The following is a 23,201-nucleotide window of genomic DNA, read 5'->3' on the forward strand; positions in this document are numbered from 1 at the left end:
CAGTTTGATTATGAACGTGCGATATATTTTTTTCAACTATTTCTGTCCAGCAGTAAAAGAGGAGTAGGCTTTACAAAATGCCCATTTAGCGCGGATTGAGGACACTAATCGCCTTAATGTACCAGGCATGCAGTCATTCGTGGAGATGCTTCTATCCGGCCTATCGGCGCCGCTGCCGCGCGTTGTAAGCGCGACGCTTCGAGCAGTAGCGTCTGCTCTGTTCAATTTCTCTGAAGACATGGGCCTGGAGATCGTCTAGGGTCTACTTGATGACCTGATGATGATGATGCCACTGTTTAACTTGGCCTGCTCTCTGTACCACGCAAGCATGCTTTCGCGGAAGATTGTCCTAGATAGATTTTGTTCCATGTGTCTTTTTAGGACTTGCATATCTTGTCTCGAAGAACTGTTAGGACCCAAAAGATAAGGAGACAAGTTAAGAGCCCCATAAAGTCTACTTTTTCTTTTTTATAGGTCCGTTAGTTCAACTCTAGGTTAAATTCAGTAACAGTCTTTCATTTAATGTACCAGGCATGCAGTCATTCGTGGAGATGCTTCTATCCGGCTTATCAGCGCCGCTGCCGCGCGTTGTAAGCGCGACGCTTCGAGCCGTAGCGTCTGCTCTGTTCAACTTCTCTGAAGACATGGGCCTGGAGATCGTCCAGGGTCTCCTGGAGAAGGTGGCGGAACAGATGCTGACGAATAACAGGGAGATCGTGGCCGCTGCTATGAGCTTCTTGAAGGTAAGTGGAAGTAGATGGAACTGGTGATTATAAAAATAAAAGTAATTGATATCAACTTGATTTTCTGTTACTTACGGAATGAAGCTTATTTGTGTGGAACAAATAGATATTGCTATATACTTTAATCATTTTTTTTTTTTTTTTATTTATTTAGGAAAACAAACAACTGAACAATACATATTTTTTTCTTAAGATAGTTCAATAAATATACAGACTAATTGGACAGTCAACACCGTTATCCTAGTTTAATAAAATGAACATGCAATGTACGTACCCTACAGATACTTAATAAATTACCACTACTAATAACATAAATGCGAAAGTGTCAACAAAACGCAAAGGCCACATGGAACTTCATGATACCTTACAGAACCAACTGTAAACGATCTGCGGCAAACAAGAGAGTACCAACACTGAATCGGACAACAACAATGAAACCCCACGCATTCAAGTGTCTAATCTGTTTCTCTAGTTTTCAAATTCTAGTCACATTAAGTAATTTTATCGTAATCGTAAGCATGCATATTACAGACCCACTCCAAAGTTTTAGTATATAAAAAAAAAAAAAAATAATATAATAATTAAAGTTTTTCAATAATTCGCTTTTTGAATGCGCTCGGCGTTAAGGAAAACATATCCTCCTCATAAAGGTAATGATTATACAACGACATCATTCTGTAAAACGGCGCACGTTGTCCTGCATTTGTTTGTGTGTTTTTTAAATAAAAGAGCTTATGCGGACGCATACTACGTATTCTCTCAGAGCGGCTCGGAATTTGGTAATATATACCATTTGTTAACTGACAACAATCAAAGGAATTATGAATGATTTTATATAGGGTCATTGAACCAAGCATGATCCTGCGTGTCTGGAGACTTTGCAAAGAGTATTTATTTAATGAGTCACTATACGAACATTTTGGCAGCCGGCATTTGTAATTAACTCTTCTTAAAAACTTTCTTTGGACCGCCTCGATCAATTCATTATATTTATTATAATGAGGATTCCAGATAGTGGTGGCATATTCCAGTTGCGGCCTCACAAGACTCTTAAGCAAATGTAAATAGGTGCTCGGTTTTTTGAAGTTACAGCTTATACGCATAATGAACCCATACATTTGGTAAGCCCTGCTGACAATTTTGGCTATATGGTTATCAAGATGAAGTTCAGAATCAAGTAATACACCAAGATCACGAATGTTTTGAACTTTCTCTAAGGTGGTATTGCCAAGAGAATAAGTAAAGTTAGTAACATTAAGTTTTTTTGTGAATGTTATGGACTTGCACTTTTCAATACTAAGATGTAATTTATTTAGTCCACAATATTCAACAAGACGATTCAAATCTGCCTGAAGGCTAAGACAATCATCTGAGGTATAAATTTTTTTAAAAACTTTTAGATCATCTGCATATAACAGAAACTCGCAATTTTTAAAGCACTGATCTATGTCATTTATAAATATTACAAACAGCAGCGGCCCAAGAATGGAGCCCTGCGGAACGCCAGACGTAACCACACTGCTACCAGAAGTGTAACCCCTGACAACCACTCTCTGAGTCCTATTATCCACATATGACCGGAACCAACGCAAGAGGTCCCCCCTAATACCGTTAAAGGCCAACTTTTGAAGGAGAATTTCGTGGTCAACCTTGTCGAAGGCCTTGCAAAAGTCTGTATAAATGGCGTCAACTTGAACGCGCTGATCCATACTCTCAAACAAAAAGTTGCTAAAAATCAATAAATTCGACTCAGTTGATCTTTGCTTGACAAAACCATGTTGCTGTCGTAAGATAATAGTATGTAACTGAGGATAAATGGCGTTGTGGACGAGCCTTTCCAAGACCTTCGCCAAGACCGACAAAAGAGAAATAGGACGGTAGTTTTTGACATTATTTTTGGACCCATTTTTATGAATAGGAGTAATGTTAGCACTTTTCCAGGCCTGCGGTACAGTGGCTTCGTTCATGCATTTATTAAAAAGTATGACTAATGGGACAGATATATTTTCGGCCGTAAATTTGAAGAATATAGGGGGAATATTATCTGGTCCATGTCCTTTACTAATATCTAATGCCTTTAATATATTAATTATTTCTTGTCGTGAGAAGGTAACATCCGACAATCTGAAGTTACTGTTACAATTTTCTGCATGCAATGAGTCAATATTAAAGCCATTTAAGGAACTGGGCTCAAAGACGGAGCCAAAAAAATCATTAAAAAGGTTACAGATTAGTTCGGGATCATCAGCCTTTGTGTCGTTAAAATTCATGACCTCAGGTACACCACCAACTTCGTTAAACTTGTGAACATATGACCAGAAAGCTTTAATGTCAGATCGTATACTTTCCTCCACAGTCTTTATATAATTATCGAAACATTGTTTGGCATTATCTTTAAACCTGCGACGGTAAAGGGAGAAAATCTCATAGTCAGATAGGTTACCATATTTCTTCCATTGAATCCACGCCTTTTCCTTATTTTTAAAGATATGTATGAGTGGACGACTAAACCATACTGGAAATTCTCTAACCTTCACTGGCCTTGAAGGAATGTTTTTAGCAATAATTTGATATATATGCTCATAGAATAAATTAACAGCTTCCTCAGCCGGCAGAGAATCAAGTAAATTATGCCAATCAATAGCCATGATATCAGTGTTTATTGCATGGTAATCGCCTTCAATAAATCTATATCTTGGGGCTTTATTTTCTTTTATAGATGTATGATTTAGATTAAGTTGTGCAGCTACCGAAAAGGGTGGGTGATGACTATCGATTGGTACCAGCGGACTATGAACAGTCCCTACAGTACATTCTATCGCATTTGAAATAAATAAATCCAAAACATTCCCACTGCTATTTTTGTTAATATTGAATTGATATGATCGAAGGTATGACAAAAAGTTAATAATGCAATAATCAATCTCACCACTATCTTTAGTTAGCACAGGAATCGCACTTGAGTCACTGTTTAATTTCCATTGAAGAGATGGCATATTAAAATCACCAATAACATAAAAATTATCTATATAGCTCTGTGAGACGGAGCTTTCTACGGCATTGAAAAAATTCTTATAAGTCTGCAAAGACTGGCGGGGGGGTATGTAACCGGCACATATTGTATGAAAGCGGTTGTTTGTGCTCGATGGTATTCTTAAGAGAATATAATCAATGTTAGGTGACAGGGTGTGGGAGACGGATTCGCCAGTACTTCCCTGACCCATTTCACATCGGCGAGCTGAGAGCCCGCGGCGCACGGCCACCAGTACACCGCCACCATCCTTTTTACCAGTCGCCTCGAGGTCGCGATCACAACGAAAAACCGTATACCGATTATCAATTATTGATGCATCGACTATGGAGGATATAAGCCAGGTCTCGGTTAAAATTATAATGTCGTAGGACTCAGATAAAACGTTCATAAAAAATAAATTTAGCTTTGTGCGTAATCCCCTACAATTCTGGTAGTAAAATGATAACTTATTATTAGTCATTTTGCAAATAACTATCCTTAAGTATTAAATTTCTTGTGTAATAATAAATTGAAAATGTGTTCTTGCTTGCAATCACAACAAATAACATAATATTGCAATAAGAAATTAGAATTTGAAATGCTGACGCATCATTGAGATAAGATTGATTTAATAACATGCAGTCCGAGTAAAATCCATTTCTTTCTTTGCAGTATAAAATGTGTAAAAAATCAATCAAAGCAGTCATAACCCCAACGATATACTTCGAAAGAATGAACAATGAATCATTACCTTTTAAAATTATTAAAAACGCACTTGGTACAAAAATATTGATAATAATAATATGTTTTGTAAGGAAAAATGTATACGAGTACAGCACTATGGTACTTTTTAAAACATTCATATTTAATGCTGTGTAAGAGTGTATCATTATTTTCACTAATAAATTGCATAACTGTAAATCTGGTATAATATTTAGAAACAAATTAATGTGTAAAAACACAAAAATAGAGTATTTAACGTATTCAGAGTGAGTGGGACAATAAAAGCAGGTACTTACGACAAATGAATATTGGAATCTTATACGAAGTTTCACAGTTGGGTCCGAGTGACACTTATTTTTCACTTTATAAAAACAGTTATCAGATTTGTATAAACACATTTCGCAATAATTTCTTATTAATAACTTAATCAGCATAACATAAAACGACACGGAGGTACACTGATAATTATCGCCGCACGGACGAGTTCCAAAACGGACAGCGCAAAACAACAGACCAATGCAAAACACAGAGAGAGCACTTGATGTACCACATAACTTAAGATTTTTAGGTAACTTTACATAAAAAAATAGTAATAATAATTCACAAATAAAGTGTAACAGTGTCATTAAATTATTATTTTGCTTCTTTTTTAATTTTTTGTAAATCTTCTTGACGACGAACTGCAAAAGCCGGCGAAGTATCGTTTTCACGCACCAAGATGACTCCGCGTTTGACCCAGCAGTACTTAAAACCACAGTTTTTGGCTGCCAGCCTTGCCTCACGAAACAATTGTTTGTTCTATAAAATTAAGTGCTCATTTAGATATATTTTTTGTGGTGGGCCTGCCATGTTGAGCTGATCCGAAGTGACACCCTTAGCCAGCCTGACTGCCGCTAACAAATTATCACGTATAATTGTGCTATGCAGCTTTACGATAACATTCCTTGGCCGTTTGCTACTCCTATCGGCATGTTGTACCCGATGGACAGCTACAATATCACGTCGTGACAGGGGTTGCTTCACTAAATCCCCCAGGGCTGACACCACGGAAACGAGGTCTTCTCCTCGCCTTTCGGGCAGATTATTTATCTCCACATTGCACTGCCTCGCCAGCTGTTCCATCGCATCAATCTGTGCCTGCAGCTGATCGATCTGACGTATGTGAGCCTCGTTAGCTGTCGATTTTTTTTCAAGGGTGTTCAGCCGGTGGCATATATCATCAGTTTTCTTATTCAGCTTTTTATATTCTGTATGCATAAAATCCAGAGACTTCTTCACTTCTTCAATTTCACTCAGCAATTTTGACTGGTTTTCATCATGCTTAGAGAACCACTTTTCTAGCATCGTTGTAATTTTCTCTTGAAATGTATGAAAGTCCTTACGTAGGTTGTTGTCCGATTTCGTCCTTTGAGTAACAAAGTTTGGCGGTGTTGATAGGTCACTCTCACTTGGTTGAACATCACTGAGCTCGCCCACACTCATTGCTTGCTCAAATTCTTGCTGATTCAGAGTGCTGTTTAGAGCGGTCATTGTAAAGTTGCAGTCTATCCGGTACACTACTCTGTGAGATCGACGTGCGAGCGAGACTGCTAGAGTAGGCACTATGATTAACATTTAAAGTCTACAATAACCCACAAGGTGGATCGACGACCTCATAAAGGTAGCAGGAAGGCGCTGGATGCAGGCCGCCACCAAGCTACCATTGTGGAAATCATTGGGGGAGGCCTATATTCAGCAGCGCACGTCCTATGGCTGAAATGATGAAGATGATGATGAAACCAACGGTGTCAGTGTCGGTATTCGACTGTTGTGGCACGGTAATACTATCTATACAGTATTCCAACTCGGCCATATTTTTGAAATAAATGTCAACAGCCGCGCGGTACGTCACCGTATGACAACATGCGATAGGGCTGCCCACAGGCAGACCCTATTTTCATTACATCTGCCTACATAGAATTTCTATCTAGTTTTGTGAATGTATTTTGTGATTGTAATTTTTTATTTTATTTTGACAAACAAAGTACTTCGTGAATGAAATAGGATAAAAATGCATGTTATTTTGTGATTATTAGATTTAATTAAAAAAATATATTTGTGTTAAGATTTAGTAACAAATCTTATTTGCGACCGTAAAATATACGCACCTCGACTGAGGCGTACAAAATGCTTGATTATACAGGGTGTTAGGTAAATGGGTTTAAATTAAAAAAAAACATATGATCACTGACTTCACCATACCATTTACATGCATAATATGTTAACATGGGCTAATGTCGGCTTATAAACCCATTTACCTAACACCCTGTATAAATAGGTACTTGTAATTATTATTATAAAAAAGCACTTACTGTTTAAAAAACAACACATCGTCCGTTTATTACTGTGGCACATTCGCGACACCCCCGACTTTTGCATGTCGAGCGCATACCGAGATTTGAATTTCGATGGAAAGCTCGCGTTTCGTCCGTTTATATGAAGTTACAATACTGTATGATAGTATTACCGTGGTTGTGGCAACCCACTCCCACCACAAGCATTATTTTATTTAGCTTAGCCAGAGGGGTTTACGGGAATGAACTACAAGTTACTTCTAATACTTTTTTAAATGTCCTGAATGCTTTGACTGACTCTTTATTGTCATCCCACTTATTTCGTTGCATGAAAGTTTAATGCCCGTTTTCACCATCAATCCCTAATTTTTAAGGGACCCCTATGAAAACAAACTCCTGTTATGTGTTACCATAGGGGTCACTTGAAAATTAGGGATTTCTGGTGAAAACGGGCATTAATCTCCTCTTTGCCTTTAAATTAAAAACCATCCCTTAACTTCCACCACCAGGTATACACCAAAGTCCTCCCAACCGACGTGCTAGCAGGCAGCTTGCCCCTCATCTTCAAGACCCTCTCCTCAATGTCGGAAGATTGCAAGCGTCACTCCCGCTTGGAAATCGGGTACTTCCTCACTCGCATGATGAGGAAGTACGGAGCTGATACTATTGAGAAGCTGATCCCGCCGACTGATGACGTGTTCTTGAGGAGGTTAAGGAATATACGGAAGATGGACAATAGGAAAAAGAGGATGAAGGAGAACCAGAGGTTTGTGATGGTTTTAATTTCTTTCAAAGAAGAAAAAGACGTAATAAATTCTAAAGTAGCTCTCTTTTTTTTTGGAATTGATATAGGTACTGTTTTAAAATCTATTTTTTTAATTTAATTTTAATGTCCTTTTAACTGCTGTTCAACATGCATCTATCTTTGTATTAGTAAGGGGGTTACTATACTATCTATTCTCTCGTAATTAATAACAAGGATCTTAATAACCAAACTTTTATCCGAGAATAACTCCTGGTATAACTGGCACATTGACAGTTTCAGTATGGGAAATATGTCAAAATGTCGAATAACTGACGATTTATTCTGATATTAATATTTACTCTTGTTTAGTCGAATAAACCCTAAGAGATTTAATTACAAATCTATGATTTTGGCATGAAGTAGAGTGCATTACAGAGTAATTTCAAATTATTCATTGATTTCATTTAATAGAACCTAGTCGGCCGTTTGGTGTAGTGATTCTAAACGGACTACTATGCCGACAGGTCCCGGGTTCGATTCCCGGATGGACAGAAATTGAAATGATGAATTTTAATTTCTGTGACGGGTATGGGTGTTACTATGTATAATATTTATGTATTTAAAAAGCATATGTGTAGTATCACATAAAAAAAAAAAAAAAAAAAAAAAAAAAAAAAGTATATCCGTTAAGCTAGCACCCATAACACAAGCATATTAATTGCTTACTTTGGGGCTAGATAGCGCTGTGTGAAATTGTCGAAAGATATAATTTTTTTAATATTCTTACAGAGACCAATCAGACAACGACTCAGACATGGAAATAAAGGGCACCTCCAAGACCCTCGAGGACATCCTTAAGGATTCCGACTCGGAAATGGAGTTCCTGGACGAGGATGAGGACCAGGACCGCAGGCCACGGCCCAAAGCCAAGGCCAAGGGCAAGAAGAGCAACCAGGCCTGGATCCAGGACGACCCGGAGAATATTGTGGATTTGGCTGATGTGTCTGCGGCTAGAAAGATCACTGGTAATAATAATTATGCACTTTTTTTCTCTTTACTTAGAGTAGGCGCACACCGTTGATTTTTAGTTGGCCGATAGTTGTGTCCGATTTTAAATTGTATGAAGAATCGGCCAAATCGAATCGGCGTAGTGTGCGCACTCCCATACTGATCAACTGCCCGACTAAACTATCGGCCGACGAAAAATCAACGGTGTGCGCCTACTCTTAAGGCTTCGTACTATTTGCACATATTATTATAGCCAGTTTCAAGAAAATTTTGATGTTTTCAAGTTAAAAAATTGTTCGATGATATCCCCCTTTCCCCTTGAGTTTTGGCTATAGCAAATAACAATTGGTACTATAAAGAGATAGAATTTTACAATAGAAAGGATTTTGCACTTCTAGCACTAAAGTTTTAACAACTCGGAAATATTAACGCCAGTATTCACAAACTATGAGGTCTCACAGTGCGTGTGGACGCACACGGACCATTCACAGAGCTCTATTCAACGCTGTACGTCCGATTAGCTGCTTCATTTAAGCAAGCATCTTTTGTGAAATTAGTAATTTTTAAAGCTTGTTGCAGACCAATTGATAAGCTAATTTAGTTTGATTTAGCTCGCATAGCTAACGTAGTTTTCTATAGTGTTTGTTTAGTTTGCACACAACTACCGAAATATGAAAGCTAATCTAAACTAACTTAGCTTAGCTCTTGATCTGCACCTGCATAAAATTCCACTTTCATTCATTGTCTGTCTGAAAGTTAAATAGTACGGAATAGAATAGAATAATGAAATACTAAAAGACCTATTTTTCTCTTCAGCAACGGATCCAGCGATAAAGAAGAAAGAAACCGAACTGAAACAGAAGAAGAAAGATGGCGGCTTCAAGACGGCTCCGGACGGACGGCTCATCATCGCCGATGACGGCTCCGGCGACGATGACGATTACGAGCCGAAGCCGAGCGGGGATATTGACACGGACACTGATGATACTGGTGAGTGTGAGTGTTCAATACTTATAAAATAATAAAATAAAAATAAAAAATAAATAAATATCTTTGTAAATTTTACACTGCGCCGCTAGTCCCAAACTAAGCAAAGCTTGTACAATGCCCGGCGATAAATATTGCACATCGACCTTTAGAAAGAGACAATCGACTAATTTCGGTTTCGTAGAGCGTTATCTCTGTCGCACTTGAACAATGACTGACAATGACGTTTTGTCAAAGTGTAAACAAACTTTATTTTAAATGTGTGCAATTGATTTTGTGAATAAAATTGCTAAAAACTTTTTATAGTCGTGAAAGAAAAGTGGTTTACAATGTGTTAAAGTATTTGTCGAAGAGAAATACTAAGAGTTCGGACAATATTTTCATTGAATAATATTTTGTCAATGACGTTTTCTCAATCGTATAGGTAGTGTGCGACAGAGATAACGCTCTACGAGCCGAAATTAACCGATTCTCTTTCCAAAGGTCGATGTGCAATATTTATTGCCGGGTACTGTACCATGGGTACTTGACAACGGATGTAAACATACTTAAATACTTTTTTTTGTAAATACATACATATTATACATAGAAAACACCCACACTTATCAACACGGAAAGGAATCGTCACCGTATCGACTTGAACCGTTCAGTATTATTTTTGTGTACATGCTTTGTGTTTCTTTACGAGATCGAATCAGAAATGAGAAGATCCATAAACGAACTAAAGTCGCTGACATAGCGCGACGGATTAGCAAGCTGAAGTGGCAATGGGCAGGGCACGTAGTACGCAGAACTGACGGCCGATGGAGCAACAAGGTTCTGGAGTGGAGGCCGCGTACCGGAAAACGCAGCGTAATTAATATCTTATGAAACTACAACCCGGACGTGTTAACTGCGCACCTTGCAGCTGTGACGTCACATCGACGCTCTGGTATGGACATGGCGAACGCGGGGAGGTGTGCGGGTGAGTGCGAGGGAGAGTCGCATTCCAGCGAGGTGCGCAGTTAATTCAACTGGGTTGTAGTATTGCTACTGATATTAAAATCGCTAAACTCCTAACAAATCTCTCATATCAGTCTTTTAAAGTTTTAAGTTACTCTTTCATACATATTTTTCTTCCGCAGACGACGAAGGCCCCTCCAAACCTTCTAAACTGGTCAAACCAGGCATGAAGAGGCGCTACGACGACATTCTTAGCATCAAGAGTGGCAGAAGCAATAGGAGTCGGGCGTCTACCGTCACCGTGGCTTCAAAATACAAAGCTGGAGGAAAGGGTATCCACAGGTTAGTGTCTTCATCATCATCATCACCAATAGCATCATCAGCGAGACTCTACGACATTCTCAGCATCAAGAGTGGCAGGAGCAATAGGAGTTGAGCGTCTACCGTCACCGTGGCTTCTAAATACAAGGCTGGAGGAAAGGGTATCCACAGGTCAGTGTCTTCATCATCATCATCATCAGCAAGACGCTATGATGACATACTTAGCATCAAGAGTGGCAGAAGCAATAGAAGTCGGGCGTCCACCGTCACCGTGGCTTCTGATTACAAAGCTGGTGGAAAGGGTATTCACAGGTCAGTGTCTTCATCATCATCATCACCAATAGCATCATCAGCAAGACGCTATGATGACATACTTAGCATCAAGAGTGGCAGAAGCAATAGAAGTCGGGCGTCTACCGTCACCGTGGCTTCTAAATACAAGGCTGGGGGAAAGGGTATCCACAGGTTAGTGTCTTCATCATCATCATCATCGCTACGACGACATTCTTAGCATCAAGAGTGGCGGCAATAGGAGTCGGGCGTCTACCGTCACCGTGGCTTCTAAATACAAAGCTGGAGGAAAGGGTATTCACAGGTCAGTGATTTTCCTTATCATCAAGTTTGAGTTGAGAGAGTTCATTAGAATTGCCCAATGTAGCCACTTTTCAGGGCAGTCAAATACTGTTATAGGGCTTTAGGTGCTGAAAAAAATCCTAGTGTTTGGAGTTGGACCATCCTCAGTCCGAGGTCCTGGGTCCCAGATAGATTGAAATAAAAATAAATATTCGAAAAATGAGTCCTGAGCTTTGGCTATCATGTCTGACGTCACTTAGTGCGTTAAACATCACGTAACGTCTCGTACTAACTAAACGAATAGCGCGCAACTGAGTAGTTTTCTGCGGCAGTGGAATGATGGAAGGGGTGACAAGTGACGTAATAGAGCTGTGATAGATCACACTATTGAAGTTTTGCGACATTTGTAGTAAAAACAATTAGTAATTTGAACTTAATTGTGTGGTATTAAACACTATTTTTCCCTACAGGCCTCTCGGGTCAGCCGCATCAGTGGCGTCCACAGTGGGCACAGAATACAAGTCTAAGAAGGCGAAAGGCGACATCAAGAAGAAAGGCAAGCACGACCCGTACGCGTATCTACCGCTGTCCAGGAAGAATTTGAATAAGAGGTAAATAAGTTACCAAATTACTTACAGGGCAAATATGTACCATCCTAGACTGCATCTCACTTAACACCTACCTTGTCATGCATAAAAAAAAATTATCCTTTCGGTAAATTACAGTTTACTGCTGCCCCCCTAGACAAGTGCCAAAATATGGCAGTTGTGATTTCGAAAGGCCTTGCCATGGCTTTTTTTATGAAGTTACTTCACTCCAAGAAGGGATTCGATTTTCTCAGCGATCAAAAAGTGCCTCTTCTCTAGGCCTGCTGTATTTAAGGAGCGCCAACGGATACTATTCCCCGCTTTTTTATCCAGTCACTGCTACTCATCTTCTTAAGGTCGTCGGTCCATCGAGTTAAGTTATCAATGCGTGTGTCATCTGACGTATGGAATTAGCCCATATTTTGCAATGAAACACGGCTTACTTTATTATTATAGTTGAACAAATTCCGAATCCTATTATTATCATTACGGCCGTTTTCATGTGTCGTCACAACACTACAATTTCGACCCCCCGAGTCTTGCATCTATTAAGTGGTGCAGTATAGTACCTTTATTTTGAAAGCGATATGTCTTGCTTTCTCTGGGCTTAAGATATTTTCCCAATGAATAAATATATAGTATAATAGCCCTAGTGTAAGCTGCGCTTGCGCATCATAGATCCGAAGTAACTATTTTATGTTTTTATTTACAAGTCAACTTATTATCTACTCGTTTTAATATAAAACTTTTTATTTACAGGAAAAAGGCAGTTACAACGAAACAGTTCAAAGGAATAGTCAAGGCTAAAACAAAGGCTGGCAACAAAATAAAGTCTAAGAAGAAAGTGTAGAGCTTACGAGTTGTTTAGTTAATTATTATTCTAGTTTGCTTTTAATTTTCAATGAAATTAAACATATTTTCACACTTTAATAGTCTTCCGAGTGATTATTGCTTAATTTGCTTTGCAATATTCAAAAGTTCAACATATTTTAAATTACTTTTCGACCGACATCGCGACAGTAAAAACAAAAACTTACACAAAGTAATAGGTAACATTATATTACTTAGGTTCAATCCTACATTTTTAGAGACGTTTGTCCTTAGCCCAATGAGTATAAGGGCTTAAACAAGCAGTGATGCTATAAATGCTAATCGAAATAATACAAAATAGTCTGGAGATTTCTAGATTATATCTGATTGACTGTGACTTAAAGTTATAATAAATAAATCTATCATAATTTGTCCACATTCGTATTTCATTTGTTTAATCCTGAATATGTAATATAATTTTTCTTTTGTTTCTAAGGCATCCTTCACACTAGTCGTCGTAATTTGTCGTTAGTTGCATATTCGACGCTACTACGCCAGTCATTTAAGCCCGCATTCACAAACGATGCCTAAGTCGAGCAGAAAATCGAACGCACAGCGTTGAATAGAGCTCTGTGATTGGTTTGTGTGTCACCCTGTGCGTCCACCACGCGCACTGTGAGACCTCATAGTAATGTTTGTGAATACGGGCGAGTTTAAAGAGAATTGGTGCGCCGCGTCGACGATGTGTAGGCGCTGGCTGGCGAGACGACGACGAAAGACTTGTGTGGGGTCCCTAATCTTTTAGTATTCAGAATATTTTCATACTATCTCTAGATAACAATACTTTTATACCATAGTTCCTTCAGTCTCCATTGCAAAAGCTGTTCGTCGCTAATTTACCAGAGACAAATAGAGGACTTGGCATATTCCCCACGAATGAAGGATTTGCATATTGTCCTAGTGTGAACATTTAAAAATGACTCTACGCTTATGCAGTTCTGTATCTTAAAAAATAGAATGTAATTTCTTATTCACCTGATATATCATGCATTATTGTAAAATATTTTATAAAAAATTTATAATTGAAAGACAGGTATTCAGACGACCTTGCGCCATAGGTGCATGCAAGTATAATTTCTCCTTGAGGCAAGATTTCTCTCAAGCTATAATGTTCCCCATTTCGAGTCGTCATAAGACACAAATTGAGTTGGCAAAGTCTGGTTCAAAGACAAATTATACGAGAATCTACAAATATAGGGGTGCCGTGTGTCTAGACAGACTTTATTGGCCGATAGTTTTGTCTCCTTCCAATTTGTATGAGGAAATCGGCCGATACCGAATCGTGTAATGTGCGCACTTTCATACATATTCATACTGACTCAGCCTGACTAAACTATCGGTCGACAAAGTCTGTGGTCTGCGGGGAGCCTTAGCTGATAAACTGAACTCTACTTAATTGATGCTTCATTCAAGATGGAACATCCAATTGATTCATTGTAGAAGAGGGGACCCTGGCGGCCACGGATATTAGATGCACCTTACCTAGTGTAGTACCTACCTATGATCTATACTACTCATGTAGAGATATGCATCGGCGAAGAGCTTGTAAACTTAGATAGATTAAAACAAAAAGACAAAATAAAATGAGTTCCTTGAGCTTTCACTTATTGTATTAACCTACACTTGCTTGCACAAGAAAAACGACTTACTTAATTTGCTAATGGTGGGTCAATTAATGCTAAAAACTTACAACTTTTTTAATGAACTTGAAAAACGAGAAAACGACCTTACTTAATTTGCTAATGATGGGTTAAAATTAGTGCTAAAAACTTTCAAATTTCCTAAAGAACTTTGACTTTGAAAAATAGCCAGAAAGACAAATAAACCTACGGAATGATCTAAAGATACAACAGAACCTTAAAAAATAATGAGTAACACTGGCAAAAACACACCGAATCCGGTGCGATGACATAAACTTCGAAAAGTATAAAAATAGAAACAGGAAGACCGCTATATCCGTTGTTTTAGATTTCCGCAGAGAAAAGAAGTCTTACGAACTTCGCTCATTTTATGGTTTGTCGATACCTCTCGATGAGAAATCAAAAAGTAATCGTCAAGATTAGGTACTTAGTAAATAAAAATATACCGATGTAATACTCATGAGGAATAAACTGTCCTCTAGGTTTGTGTCTAGGTTGTCTGGATAAGATCGCTTCATAGCGATAATACTGCCTAAATTGTGCCATCTCTTGTGGATTTCTTTATTTTCTTTTGTGATGTCCAATAGTTTAACAATCTTCTCTGTCAGGTCTCTTCAACTGAACCCGGAAAGTAGGTAAAAACTTGAAAATTATAATAATAAATAAATAATTATTTCAGTACTAAAGTTTCTTATAACTAAAAACAAATTTAAAATTGAAAAGGATCAAGTCATGATCGTAGACATAGAAAGTTGTTAAGGAAAAATCAAACAAAAATAAGATCATTAGACAGCATTTCGTCAATATTTAAGCCGGAATCCGGATCCACACCGGACGAGTTACCACTTGTGATCGTGCGCGTTTCTTAGCAGAAAACTATTACTTAGAGAGATCAGTAGGAGTAAGCACATTTTCAAATATAAACTGCCTTCTGTACATGCCGAAAGGGACTTGATGTCGGTACTTTATTGAAATTAGGTCTTATAAAGACAATTTTAATGAATATGTTAGTTACTTGATACTTGTATAAAATAAATTAAACCATCTGTACCCTAAACACTAGTTACAGGATGTACTGGGCCGGTTTTAAGTCTTTACTTAATTGAGGAAATGTTAGTTATAATGAGTAACCTAGGTAAGTACTTGAAGAAATAGGTACAGAATTGTACGGGTTACCTACACCATATCGAATTACAAATGATCGAAAATCAAAATATCGAACACGTTTCATCGAACGATCAACGATACGAACGATGCAAGGTTTGGGATTCGACTGCCGATGAAGTTAATCTAAGCAACGTAAATATTAAGCATTGAAACAATGCAGGTTACGTTAAACCATCTCTGAAACTTAAATACTTTAAAAAGAAAACTCTAACTTTGTCATAAAATAACTTTCGTTTTAATAGCCTGAAAAGTAGGCCACAGATTTGAGGGTCAATGGAATGTGGTATAAAAATATCGTAAAGGTACTCTTGATCATCTCTAAAAATATCAAAATTTCACGGCTGCTAATAGCTTGTTGGCACGCGGATCAATCTACAACGCAAGCTGTGGTTGCGGGTTCGATTCCCGCGAGGGGAGTGTTGGTGCGACTAGGACGAACATATTCATACAAGATGTTTCTAGTACGTTACCTACGTGATGTGAAATCATCATTTCAGCCATAGGACGTCCACTGCTGAACATAGGCCTCCCCCAATGGCCGGTTGTTGGTGGCGGCCTGCATCCAGCGCCTTTCTGCTATCTTAAGAGGTCGTCGGGCCACCTTATGATGATAATGCATTTATTTAGGTTTACAAGCCCTGTCAGTTAGGAGGACACAGGAATGTGGTATGATGGTTGGAAGAATTTGTAGACTGCTACTACTACTAAAAACTTCTACTAAACTTGTTTTTCCACTACGTGGGCGCTTGACAAATGTAGACGCTTTTGCGTCTTGTGGTGGACTACAAGTTTACCTATATCTGATTTTTTCTTACGGGAGATAAAAGCTAGGAAAAAGCTGGAAGCAAACATCACCTCGACAATATGCCCAGTCCACTGTCGAGAAAGACCAATTAGGTGATACAGAATTCACAGTGATACAGTACAGTCACCGTCAAATAGTTCGTGCACTCAAAGTGGGCAAAAAGTTGACAACACAACCTTATTTCAATGTAACAAACACGTTTTACGAACTTATTGGCTACTTTGGGTGTCACGAACTGTTTGACGCTGACTGTACATACAAGAGATTCCGAGTCGAGTGCATTATGAGCGCCAGTTCGTGGCCTAATAGAGTTTGACCAGTCTGACACAAACTGTCGACTGCAACAATAAGCGACGAAGCGAAGCGATTGGCGATACCGAACCCAGCCACTGGTTTCCTGTGATGATGTACCATGTCGGATACAAAAGCATCTACGTTTGCGCAGCTCCTTAACTCAATAACAAGCTGGGCACAAAGACTAGCTGAAACAAATTCAGTCATCGAAAAATTACGTCTCTAATAAAATAGGTAACGATCTGGTGAAGGTCGCGGGAAGAACCTGGATGCGGGCAGCGAAGGACCAGTCGTGTGGAAATCCGTGGTGGCCTTTGTCCAGCAGTGGAGAGCTTGGACTGGAACAAAAATAGGTAAAGCTGAACAAATCGCCCTTTTAGAAGGACTATAACAACCCCAGTCCCCATCATGTGAGTGAATTCTGAAAATAAACAAAAGATATTGATATGACAATTTATAGATTTTTAACATGTTTCAAGAAAAACAAAAATTACCACTAATAAAATAACATTTGAAGAATTGAAAATAGACTTATTGATTGCTATACTGAATGAACTTTTAGAAGTTTTAGAAGTAACTTTTAATAATAACTCGACATTCTGAGGTTGTGAATAATTGAAACAAGCACTTTAGTTATTGAGGTATTTGCCTTTATTTTCAAAAGGAGGCGTTTTACTATTACGGATAGACTTATTATATATATTTATTTATATTTTTACATGGAAATTTTCATCACATTAAATCATTATTAATCCTAGGCCATTTATCAGTATTCAATTCAGTATCAACAATGAGTAATATGTCATTTCGAAAAAATACAACCATTCTGTATAAGCTATTTTAATTTCCTTGACACGTACCGATATTCGCATCGTCGAACGATTTTTAAAAAAATCTTACGAATAATATACAAAACAATACAAACATTAGTTCGCTTCGGTGAAAAAAAATGAGATTTTATAACATTAAATTCCACGGGATTCATTCGATCACATCCAACGTCCGATTCGATTCTTTACAGAAAAATAAATATACAAATTATGTGACTACACAACCGGTGATTGCTTATTGCTCAGCACTTCTCGTCGGCGAGGACGTCGAGGGAAAAGCCGAGGTCGAGCACGGGCGCAGGCGCTCGCCGGGCCTTCGCCCTTCGGCGCTCCCCTAGTCCCGCGTGGCCGTTCAGCGCGTGCCGCACCTCGGGCCCGAACAGTTCGCTCAGCGTCTGTTGCACCTTACCCCCACCGTTACTACACGTCACTATAAGTTTTCTCACTTCGGGCTTGTTCGTTTTACTAGCGTTCATGTGCACGGTTTTTAGAGACAACGCGTTCTGGTTATAGTAGTAGCTGTTCGACGCGGGCGCCTTGCACGAGCGGGACAGCGAGGATTTGATGTTGCTGCGGACGGTCGCGAACTTTTTGCCGAGCGTGACGGCGCCGCCGGCGTGGGACGCGTTGAATGTGCACAGCGCCAGCGGCCGCGGGCACGCCGCGTACCAGCACACGTCGCCCGGCACCAGCGGCGGCGGCGCCTCGTCCGGCGGCGGCTCCGGCGACGCGGCCGGCACCGGCGCCGGTACAGGCGCCGCCATCTCCGCCGGCAACTCCGCGTCGTCCGGCATCAGGAACTGGTCCGGCAGCGGCTGGCTCAGCAGCGACGTGATGCCGGTGGTGTCGGGCAGCGCCGCCGTGGGGTCGGCCAGCAGGCTCTCGTAGATGTGCTCGACCTGCTGCTGCTCCGTGAAGCCGTTGAAGCCGAGGTCGATGGGCGCGCTGACGAGGAGCGGCGGCGGCGGCGGGTGGAGCACGGGCGGCGGCGGCGGCAGCGGCGCGGGCGGCGGCGCGGCGGCGGCGTCGCGGGAGGCGCGGTGCTCGGCCAGCAGCTGGTCGAAGGGCTTGGCGCGGCCCTCGACCGTCCGCCGCAGCGACAGCGCGTGCGCCTTGCACGTGAGCGAGCGCGTGCACGGCTTCGGGTTCTCGGCGGTGACCACGCCGCAGTGCTTGTTCGGGTCGTACTCTCGGAGGTTGAATTTCGTTTTGCTCGTCTTCGACCGCGACGTCGACTTCGTGGACGGCGTCGTCGGCGTCGGCTTCGGCGGGGGCGCGCTCACGACCGGCTCCACCACCGGAGGCAGCATCGGTGAGGTGTTCGCAAACTGAATATTAGAAAGATCAGTCTCTGGTATCGTGTAGGCAGATAATGTTGAAGGATGAACGGTCGGATACAAATCCTGGGGTAACACAGGCTCGGTGGTATGGGGGAAGTTTATATCGGACATGTTGCTGATGTCTTGCATTATGTTTTTCCAGTCAGTCGAATTGGCGATGTCGTCGGCGCTCGATATGCCCTCGAATTTCATGATTGTGATTATGTCGTCTGTGATGTTTTCTCCAAGAGGAAGGTCTTCGGTGTCCTGTATGCTGACCACGGGGAGCTCCCCCGACTCCACGCACACCTGCACCTCCCCGGTGACTCCGGACGATGGCCCCGCCTCCTCCAGGTACTGCATTTCGGGTTGGGGGAGCACCACCCTCGAAATTGGGGCCGTTGCAGTGTGCACGGGGGACGTTTCCATCTTGACTGGATGCAGGTCAACGGGGATAGGTGGGGGCGCTTCCTTTTTATGCCGACTTCTGCTTTTGACTGTGGTGACGGGCGGCGGCGGCGGGAGGATGGGCTCGGCGCCGGAGTGCGAGTCGAGCAGGTGTCGGTAGGCCGCGCTGCACTTCACTGTCACTCCGCACATGTGGCACACGGCCGCGTTGAGGCTGTCCATCTGCGGAAAGAGTCCGTGCAGGCTCATGGTGTCGCGCTTGAGGCGGTTGATGCCCGCGCGGCGGTAGCGCGCCGGCTTGTAGGGCGCCGCGTCCAGACGCCGCGACGCGCCGCCCTTGGGCTCCGGCGCCGCCGCCTCCTCATCGCGCCGCGGCGAAAGGTGCCCTATCTCACTGACCCACAGATCCCACGGCTTCTCATTGCACTTGACGGGACTCACTATTTTCGCCGCGAAAGGAAACTCGCCGGACATATTTCAGCTTTGCCGTGATCCGATCCGTGTAACCCCCTCACGGGAGCCCAGCCATAGCGGGCCGCTGGAACCACCTCGCACGCTGATAGGTTATTATCCCATATCTGTCGGAGACGTGCTCGTCGGCCCCCGTTTGAGCTCACATTTTAACCTTATTGTTTACTTCATTATTTACACTCACTTTCCTGTAACGTGTTATGATTGTTTTAGCTTTTATATTTACAGGGACAGATGATCTATCTCACTGACAGCTGATTATGCAGATTGCAAGTTTTTCAACACCAAAGGACACTTCCATCTGTCGATGTTCGCTTCCAATGCACTCTTCGAGTCTTGTTTATTAGAAACTAATATTAAATCAGCTTTATTTAATTGATATTAAACTCGTTTTACACAAATGAAATGTCCAAAATTTCTGTTTGGTTGGTTGTAATTTACTATAGAAAGCATCAACACTTTTTTGAGTATTTGTAAAGACCGATTTGCTCTATGGTCATTCATTTGTGAATGACTTGTGACGTGCCGTGATGACTGAAGAGTGAAGCAAAGACCTCGTTGTACGCACGCAAATGTAAATTTCTTTATTTTTGGTGAATTTAATATCTCAATTTATCTTTCAATTAAAAAAATCTTTGTGAAAAACTCCCTCTGTAATTAGAAAATAAATTTACGAAATTTATTTCCCAATTTCATAAAATCTCATTGAATCTCATAGATCATTAGAAGGGTTAAATAATTTTTGACAATCCCAATTTTGTTTATGGCCTTCATCGGTCATTCATTCACTCAAAATTTGACTATGCCATTTCACTGTCAATGTCAAAATGAAAGCGAAATTGAAGAATCTTTGAAAAACACTCAAAAATCCGCTCTACTTCAGCAAATATATCAGTATTCTTAAAATGAATTAAAAGGTCATCTTCCCAACCCCCTGACTATGTCCGGCAATCTTCACGTCCGCCAAGTTTCGTGCCAGCATCTTCATGTGGCTAAAAAGTCTTTGCAGATCCGTGTTGTTTGGTGTTCCCATCGGCGTGACCTTCCTAGACACCGTAGGTTATGTGGCGAGGGTCGAGGGCATCTCCATGCAGCCCGCCTTGAATCCAGAGTCGAAAAACACCGATTACGTGTTCCTGTCGCGGTGGGCAGTGAAAGATTATGAGGTGAAACGCGGTGACATAATATCCCTCGTATCTCCCAAAGATCCCAACCAGAAGATTATAAAGCGCGTCGTCGCTTTGCAGGGGGACATCGTGAGTACGTTGGGCTACAAGAACCAATATGTGAAGGTTCCGGAGGGTCATTGTTGGGTGGAAGGCGACCACACTGGTCACACACTGGACAGCAACACGTTTGGGCCAGTTTCTTTAGGTTTAATTAATGCTAAAGCTGTGTGTATAGTTTGGCCGCCACAAAGATGGCAGAATCTAGAAGCCAAGCTGCCGGAGAACAGAAAACCTATTAGTGGCTCATATTAGTACAAAGTTTTAAAGGCACAAGTGTTAGTAATAGTGATGTGCTGGTTGCTTATGGAGGGTTAAGAGGGACTAATTTTAATAATTATTTATTGTGACTTCACTAGCTAATATTTAATTCATTATTTCTTTTCACTGCCTGCATTTTAGATGTTGATACTTTGATAGTATAAACTATTGATGCTGAATCCCATCACTCCCATGTTAAAAATGATTCTGATAATCTGTAGGGATCTCTCTTACTAGTCTAATGTTCAACTTGTTTTGTGATGAATAAGTTCCTTTCGTACTTATCAATTAGTTAATTAAAAATGGAATAGGCTTGTGCTTATGACTTGCCAAAATAATTAGAAAATATACTATTGAATCAAAAATAGTAAACATTTTTACAAAATTATAATTTATAAGGTTCAAATGATAGTTACTGTTGTGAATTTACGAATAAAGTTTTGTTGAACTGATAAGGTTGATTTTAATTAAAACAAACCCATAACTTTAGTTATTTATTTTCTAACTTAACAAGCTATCACAGGAGTCAATAAAATAAATTAATGTTCAACATTTTTCAATCCATTATCTTCTAAAATGGTGACAATTTTTTCATAAGAAATTCCTTTTCTTATTATCTTATATAAACCAATTTTGGACAAATCAACAACTGTCGAGCCAGTCCTATTTTGATCCAAGCCCTGGCTAAGTAGTCCTCCGTCAAATACAGCCCCGAGGTGACCGTACAAGTGTTCGAATTCTTTCACGGACAATGTTGAAGGTTCATTGCTGAAGTTAGCACTAGTAAGAGCAACTGGCAAATCAAATAATTTTGTCACTTTATTTATGAAGTTATGATCTGGTATCCTGATACCAATTTTGGCTGTAGCAGGGTTAAGGAATGGATTGTTTAAATACTTTGTTTTCTGTAAAACAACTGTGACCGGACCTGGCAGAAGACTGTTGAGTAAATCATCACTCAGGTGTTCAGCTTCCCCCCACTTACGTACGTCTGTCACATACGTCACACATATAGCAACAGGTTTCGCTGAATCTCTGCCTTTAATGTTATACAATTTCTTAATGGCTTCAGGGCAGTTGGCACTACACGCTAAGCCATAAATGGTGTCTGTGGGGACTGCTATCACATGTCCATTGGCCAACATCTCTGCAGCCTTAGAGACTGCAGATGAATCTGAGCAGGGCACGAGAGGAGCCATTTTTTCAATCTTCATCTTTGTAGAGGCACTTTGGTATCTAATTACGGAACTACAATAATACTTTAGTTTTTTAAGATAACTCATGCTAAGTCACTTGTAAATTCAAACACTATAATGTAAAGTTTTAATTGTTAATCACGCCAGTTGTGGGCACACTTGTGGTTGCAGCAACGGTAGAATGTAGTCATAGGCTCGTCTGCTGAACGAGTCTGAAGCTGCATGAAGAATGCCTTCCCGTGTGCGCATTTAGGGCAAACAGCATCGGTAGAGTCAACGTTTTCCCAGGCAGCAGCGCCTCCCATAATATAGTCAAGTTCCTGCAATTTTAAAGGGTTTTGGTTAGCAAAAAGTAAAAAAATACCATAAAAAAATATGTTGTTACTAATTTTACCTTCAATTTCGGGAAAGTGCGTGATGAAACTTTCCTCCTGATGTTGTAAACATAGGGACACGTGTTGCAGGCGTATCTAAGCCCAGACTCAGGGGCTTCCTCCACCATCAATATATTAGAACAAGTAGGACAGAACAACATAATTTTCACTAGAAGAACACAATTGTTTCAAGTGTCTGTGGTTGTCGAGCGATCAAAACTTTTCACATTGTACCCATTTGTGTGTAAAAAAACGTAAATAATAATGAAAAAAATCCTGTGCTGTTTTGACAGTTACCTTTTAGGTTATCTTTTATCTCTTTCTTTTCGTGAGATAGATATCTTATTGAATGAATAATGAACGAA

At 40.5% G+C, this 23,201-nt stretch overlaps 4 protein-coding genes across 4 annotated transcripts; 2 read left to right on the plus strand and 2 right to left on the minus strand.

The window, feature by feature from the left end:
• The first annotated feature begins 506 nt into the window (after positions 1–506).
• LOC135082121 (RRP12-like protein) lies at positions 507–13,219 on the plus strand. Its single transcript, XM_063976871.1, has 7 exons — positions 507–743; positions 7,322–7,578; positions 8,347–8,582; positions 9,382–9,555; positions 10,677–10,836; positions 11,859–11,999; positions 12,735–13,219. Exons 1-7 carry the CDS (start codon positions 534–536, stop codon positions 12,823–12,825), a joined length of 1,269 nt encoding a protein of 422 aa, XP_063832941.1. The 5' UTR covers positions 507–533; the 3' UTR covers positions 12,826–13,219.
• Positions 13,220–20,568: 7,349 nt separating this feature from the next.
• LOC135082126 (mitochondrial inner membrane protease subunit 2) lies at positions 20,569–21,721 on the plus strand. The gene has a single exon (XM_063976878.1). It carries the CDS (start codon positions 20,766–20,768, stop codon positions 21,258–21,260), a length of 495 nt encoding a protein of 164 aa, XP_063832948.1. The 5' UTR covers positions 20,569–20,765; the 3' UTR covers positions 21,261–21,721.
• Positions 21,722–21,747: 26 nt separating this feature from the next.
• Positions 21,748–22,549, minus strand: LOC135082124 (threonylcarbamoyl-AMP synthase). The gene has a single exon (XM_063976875.1). It carries the CDS (start codon positions 22,547–22,549, stop codon positions 21,806–21,808), a length of 744 nt encoding a protein of 247 aa, XP_063832945.1. The 3' UTR covers positions 21,748–21,805.
• A 47-nt stretch (positions 22,550–22,596) lies between these two features.
• Positions 22,597–23,129, minus strand: LOC135082127 (DNA-directed RNA polymerase III subunit RPC10). Its single transcript, XM_063976879.1, has 2 exons — positions 22,857–23,129; positions 22,597–22,782 (listed from the first exon to the last, which is right to left on the minus strand). The coding sequence occupies exons 1-2, from the start codon at positions 22,995–22,997 to the stop codon at positions 22,597–22,599; spliced, it is 327 nt and encodes a 108-aa protein (XP_063832949.1). The 5' UTR covers positions 22,998–23,129.
• Positions 23,130–23,201: the final 72 nt, after the last annotated feature.

Source organism: Ostrinia nubilalis, chromosome 21, assembly GCF_963855985.1.
Source record: "Ostrinia nubilalis chromosome 21, ilOstNubi1.1, whole genome shotgun sequence".
NCBI lineage: Eukaryota > Metazoa > Arthropoda > Insecta > Lepidoptera > Crambidae > Ostrinia > Ostrinia nubilalis.